The 5,175-nt window shown below is 40.2% G+C and overlaps 1 protein-coding gene across 1 annotated transcript; it reads left to right on the forward strand.

The window, feature by feature from the left end:
* The first annotated feature begins 633 nt into the window (after window positions 1-633).
* LOC116182397 (RNA 3'-terminal phosphate cyclase-like protein) lies at window positions 634-2,393 on the forward strand. The gene is made up of 4 exons (XM_031502932.1): window positions 634-971; window positions 1,017-1,202; window positions 1,268-1,572; window positions 2,007-2,393. The coding sequence occupies exons 1-4, from the start codon at window positions 677-679 to the stop codon at window positions 2,355-2,357; spliced, it is 1,137 nt and encodes a 378-aa protein (XP_031358792.1). The 5' UTR covers window positions 634-676; the 3' UTR covers window positions 2,358-2,393.
* The last annotated feature ends 2,782 nt before the right edge of the window (window positions 2,394-5,175 follow it).

The following is a 5,175-nucleotide window of genomic DNA, read 5'->3' on the forward strand; positions in this document are numbered from 1 at the left end:
CGCCTCTTTCAAGCAGTCTTCAAGCCTGATGTCAGCTAACCCTTGCGACTTCTGCGCACTTCTTTTGCCTCGTCTCCACGCATCTTTTAAGGATTCCCCGTCGCCCCTCGCCCCTCTGCTTCAAATCACCCTCCGGGTTCTTATGACTCCTCCTTCACGTTTCCTATTCTTCAATCACATTTCTATTGCTTCACCATGACGTATTCTTTCGTCACGCAATTTCCATATTCCGAAACAAATCTTGGAAAGTGTAGTCCTAACAAGGACCTGAAATGCTCTTGAAAACTGTAGAAAATTTTGTTCTAAAAGGCCTTTGGAGATTGCATTTAGCGAAGACTGTCCACACTTTGCACTTCAAGAATGAATGCTCTGAAGTATAGATAGCTCTACAAAACCCTTATAGGGCTCTGAAAAGACCTCGAATGCTTTAAAATCTATAGTGAAACGAGTTTAAAGCGTTTTCGGGAACCCAATTCAATTTGAAATTTCTAGATCATTCAAAATAACGTATCTGACATGACATTGACACCATCGATAATTCGACCAAAAATGGCTGACACTAGTTTATGAAGCATTCATGAACGCAGCCATGCAGACCAAGGAGTTTGAATGCAACCATTTTGTATCGAGCATGTTGTTTTAACCTCACTTTTTTCACATTCAAATTATGTAAATAATGACTTCTTTTAACAAAAAGGCGAACCTTTTAAGCTACAAGGGTAGCAGCCACATGCGCCAGCGGCTGATCCTGTCCGTGCTAAGCGGAAAATCTGTGAAAATCGACGAGATTCGAAAGCTCGACGATAACCCCGGAATACAGGAGTTCGAGGTGAACCTTATTCGACTTCTAGACAAGATCACGAACGGCACGATTGTGGAGCTAAACGAAACGGGAACGTCGGTTTTCTTCCAGCCGGGCCTGCTGCATGGCGGAACCGTACAGCACGAGTGCTCTCTGCAACGTGGTGTTGGTAAGTCATACGATTTCGCTCGATGCGCTCAGATCAGTTTTATAGGCTATTATTTGGAGGTCTTGGTGATGTTGGGACTATTTTGTAAGGTACCGCTAAACGTTACGTTGCGCGGCGTTACGAATTACTGCCTCGATCCGTCAGCTGATCACATTTTGCATGGATTCTTGCCATGTTTAAGAAAGTTTATTTTGGATGACGAAGATTTGGAACTGAAAATAGTTAAGCGGGGTGAGTAATCGGTTGCAATCTAGTTTTTGAGTTCAGGGGGGAGATATTACGCTAAATATTATTAGGTATGCTTCCACATGGAGGTGGGGAGGTGAAATTTTCGTGTCCCATAAGTAAGCAAGTGCGGCCCGTCCAGCTTTTAGATGCCGGCATGGTGAAACGTGTGCGTGGCGTTGCCTATGCCTTACGCGTCGCTCCTTCCATCGCGAACAGAATGGTGGATTCTGCCAAGGGCGTTCTGTTAAAGTTTCTGCCCGACGTTTTTATCACAACCGATCAGCGCAAAGGGATACAGTCTGGTAAAAGTCCAGGTTTCGGCATTCATCTGGTCGCTGAGACAACTCAGGGGGTCTTCTACGTTGCGGAACAGGTAGGCAAATTTGTGCTGAAAATTGTTGTATTAGGACAAGATCTCACTTAAGGTACAACCCCATCGGTTTACCAAGCGAAATACATTTTTTAGCAATCTTAATATGTAAACAAGCACATTGCCGCTCGACATTGGAAGTAGTAGCGGACACATGATGCGTCAAACTGTCAAACGTTCAGCGTTGGAAGGTGTTCGTAGCATCGTGTAGCGCCGGCTTAAGAGAGTGTGCATGTACTCTCTCCAGGTGATAGAAGCAGACAGAAATTAATTATTTTAATTAAGGGTAGTCTTGACTTAATTTTTTTAGGCAACCCATTTGCAGTGGGTTTGTTTGCATATTTAGATTGCTAAAAAATGTTTTCCCTTAAACAGTTGGGCGAAGGTTGACCTTATATGGGATCTCAGACTACATTCCTAATTGTGTAATTTGACAGATGTCACAACCGGCGGAAGCTGCAGATGTGTCTTTACCAGAGGATGTCGGAGCGAAGGCCGCTCAGCGCTTGTTACGACAAATTTACCTGGGAGGGTGTGTGGATCCCGCCGCGCAGTCTGTGGCCGTTTTACTAATGGCGCTTTCACGAAATGACGTTTCAAAGATTATGGTGGGGCCTTTATCCAATCACACAATCAGTTTTTTAAGACATTTGCGAGAATTTTTCGGGTTGACCTTTCATCTGGAGCATTGTATCGGGGATGATGATAGTGAGGGGCGAGGTAGTGATAAGATTCATATGACTTGTGTCGGGATCGGATATTCTAATTTAAATAAGCGCACAATTTAGTATATAAATTGTATTGTAAATATAACGTTAAGTTTCCATTCTTTTTTTAAATAAAATTGAATTCTTGCGATAGAATTGTGGACAAGTGGGATTCTGCAGGCCAAAATGTATAAGATTTCGGTAAAATAGCGAGACTATACACTTGCCATTATTTGTCCAAAACATCCGGAATGTTCAAGATTGGGCCGCTACAGTCTAAGATCTAAGGTCAACCTTCTCTCATCTGTTTACAGAATGAAATACATTTTTGAGCAATCTTAATATGCAAACAAACACATTGCAAATGGGTTTTGCCTAAAAAAATTAAGTCGATAATAACTACCTTTAATTGAAATTGGTGTACTTAATTAATATTTCTGTCTACTTCTATCACATGGAGAGAGCGCATACGCACTCTCTTACACTCAATGACTATACCATGAGCAGCGATTACGCTGCGTCCTTCTCTTACAACTATGAAACTAGCAGAATGTGTGTGCTATGGGAAAACCATTAGCTACTGCCTAAATGGGACGAACATTGGAACGAAAAGCGAAACCCAGAAATAAAAAGAAAATCTGGGGCGGCGGCCATAACTTTCACCGAGGATAAAAAGACATAACGACCAACCCAAGGGGCGAGGAATGAACTGGCGGAAGAACAGAAACTAACATTGGAAGCCAGAATAAAGGGTGAATTAAAAATGCCTAATAAACTAGTAAAACAGTTGCACGCAAATGTACTGTTCACATTACTGAGAGTATACGTTGTTCGCACTATAGAGTAGTCAATAGGAATGTTTTGTTGTTCGCATTACTGAATGTTCATACACAGTGTCCATTTTTTGAGTGCCACATGGGGATCGCACTTACCTTAAGAGATAGGAAGTTGGTTAAATGGGGGCAAAGTTGCAAATTTTCGTGCTGAATAAGAATCTGAAAAGAAATTTGAAATAGGTATCCTCAATAGTTTTGAAGATATCGCAAAAAAACGAATATTTGTGATTTTCGTTTTTAATTTATTTTTATTTTATTTTATTATATTTTTAATTTATTTTTATATTTAACTAATCGTAGTAGACGTTTCTAATTAACACATTATTCGGACACTTTTTAATGGAGAGTTCAAATATGGCATCCTGTTTTTAATAACTTTCAAGATGACGGAGAAACACGTGGCAACTTTAGTTTTTCTTATGGGCGCCATATTGAATTTTGACATTTTGGGATTACGCTTTTTTTCTCTTTACAACGATATATCACACACACACATGGCGGTTCATTATCACAGTGTTCCTAAAAATACAATTTTTAATTTTTTTAGAACTTATTTCATGTAGTGTCATTTAGGTTTATGCTAGTTGTATTGCGAAAATGCCTTTTTCAAGTGCAGATCAAAGAGATATAATCCAGATTTACTACACTTCTCATCGAAATGCCCTGCACATGGCTGCTGCTGCTGCAACATACTTAGCAGCGTTATCCAGAGCGGCAAACAACCTAGTTTGAGGTATTTTTCTTTGCTGCATAAAAACTTGGGCGAATATGGTTCTTTTAAAAGATGTAGACAGCAATATGGTGATAGACCCAATGAATATGAGCAGGCAATTTTGCAAGCGGTAAAAATTTTACATGATTACAACGAAGTACCATAATCGCTATTCATCATGTTGCGTCCTCAAACTAGAATAAAATATCCTTTCGTTTTTCCTTTAATGAAAATACCCTGTACATAATCGTTTTGCCTTGCCTGTAAGCATTGTAGTTACAATGCTGTAGCCTGTAAGTTTATATTCCTACTTATGTTACGTCTGCGCATAAGCCGCAGAATCGCTATATGCACTCGTCGCGCAGGATTCGTCCCATTCTTCGCCGAGAAGCTATCGGCTCAATAACGTTGATGAGAATTCGCCGTTCATCAATGGTCGATTAGCCTTCGTTGTTCGCATATAGATCTTGATCGACTCATAGAACAAATCAAGATGTCGCCGTGCAGTTCGCACCGTCGTTATTGTTAAGAAGTAAAACGTCAACACCGCACATCATGAAGATTTCGGTTGTGACAAAATCGTAGAAAAGAGCAATCTTCGTCATTGCAATATCGCCTTCGTTGTTAATGGACTTCGAAACAACAACATTTTTTATAATAAAACGTTTATTTTTGTGTCTATATTCTTTCATTCCCAGCATAAACAAGGCCTTGAAAGTACCTAATTCTTTGTTATCGAAGCCCCCTTGTACGGTACGCATCATTTAATAATTAGTTAGGCGCAAGATCCATCAGTATGGTCTCCTCATGAGAAGTTACAGCGCAGCTGAATTTGGCATCCCATCAAGTTGTTTGGAGAATTCTTAAAAAACACAAATATCGACCTCTGGCAATATTTCCCTTAGACCATATAGTACATGGACTGCTACATATTAGCCCTATGCTTTCAATACAAAATGGGTGGTCACGGATAGAGGGCACTGTAGCCGTGGGTATGTGAATCTTAGGGTAAACTAAAGTCGTATGAACACCACTCGGATCGCGTATAAAGCGTAGCTTTTATGGTAATAGCGTAGTACGGGAAGCTTTAAATACTCTTGATTATCTTCTATACGTCCGCAAATAAGAATAGGTTTGCTTTTTTTGCCATATCTATACAATTAATTAATTGACGTTTGTGAATTTATAGGTTGACAGCCTCAAATCGTGTCTCAACGGACAATTTCGGACAGACTCGTTTACCCTGAAACGCACATACCCAGTCGATGTCCTTGACCATATTTTAGTTACAATTAGCAGTCCATGTAATTATGGTCTAAGATATTTCCCAAACGCTTCATCCAGGAGACCA

This window comes from Photinus pyralis, unplaced genomic scaffold, assembly GCF_008802855.1.
Source record: "Photinus pyralis isolate 1611_PpyrPB1 unplaced genomic scaffold, Ppyr1.3 Ppyr1.4_unclustered_Scaffold5131, whole genome shotgun sequence".
NCBI lineage: Eukaryota > Metazoa > Arthropoda > Insecta > Coleoptera > Lampyridae > Photinus > Photinus pyralis.

Coding starts and splice junctions, on each gene's coding strand:
- LOC116182397 (XM_031502932.1), top strand. CDS start 677: ATGACTTCTTTTAACAAAAAGGCGAACCTTTTAAGCTACAAGGGTAGC. Junction 972..1,016: donor CTCTCTGCAACGTGGTGTTG/GTAAGTCATACG, acceptor TCAGTTTTATAG/GCTATTATTTGGAGGTCTTG. Junction 1,203..1,267: donor ACTGAAAATAGTTAAGCGGG/GTGAGTAATCGG, acceptor AAATATTATTAG/GTATGCTTCCACATGGAGGT.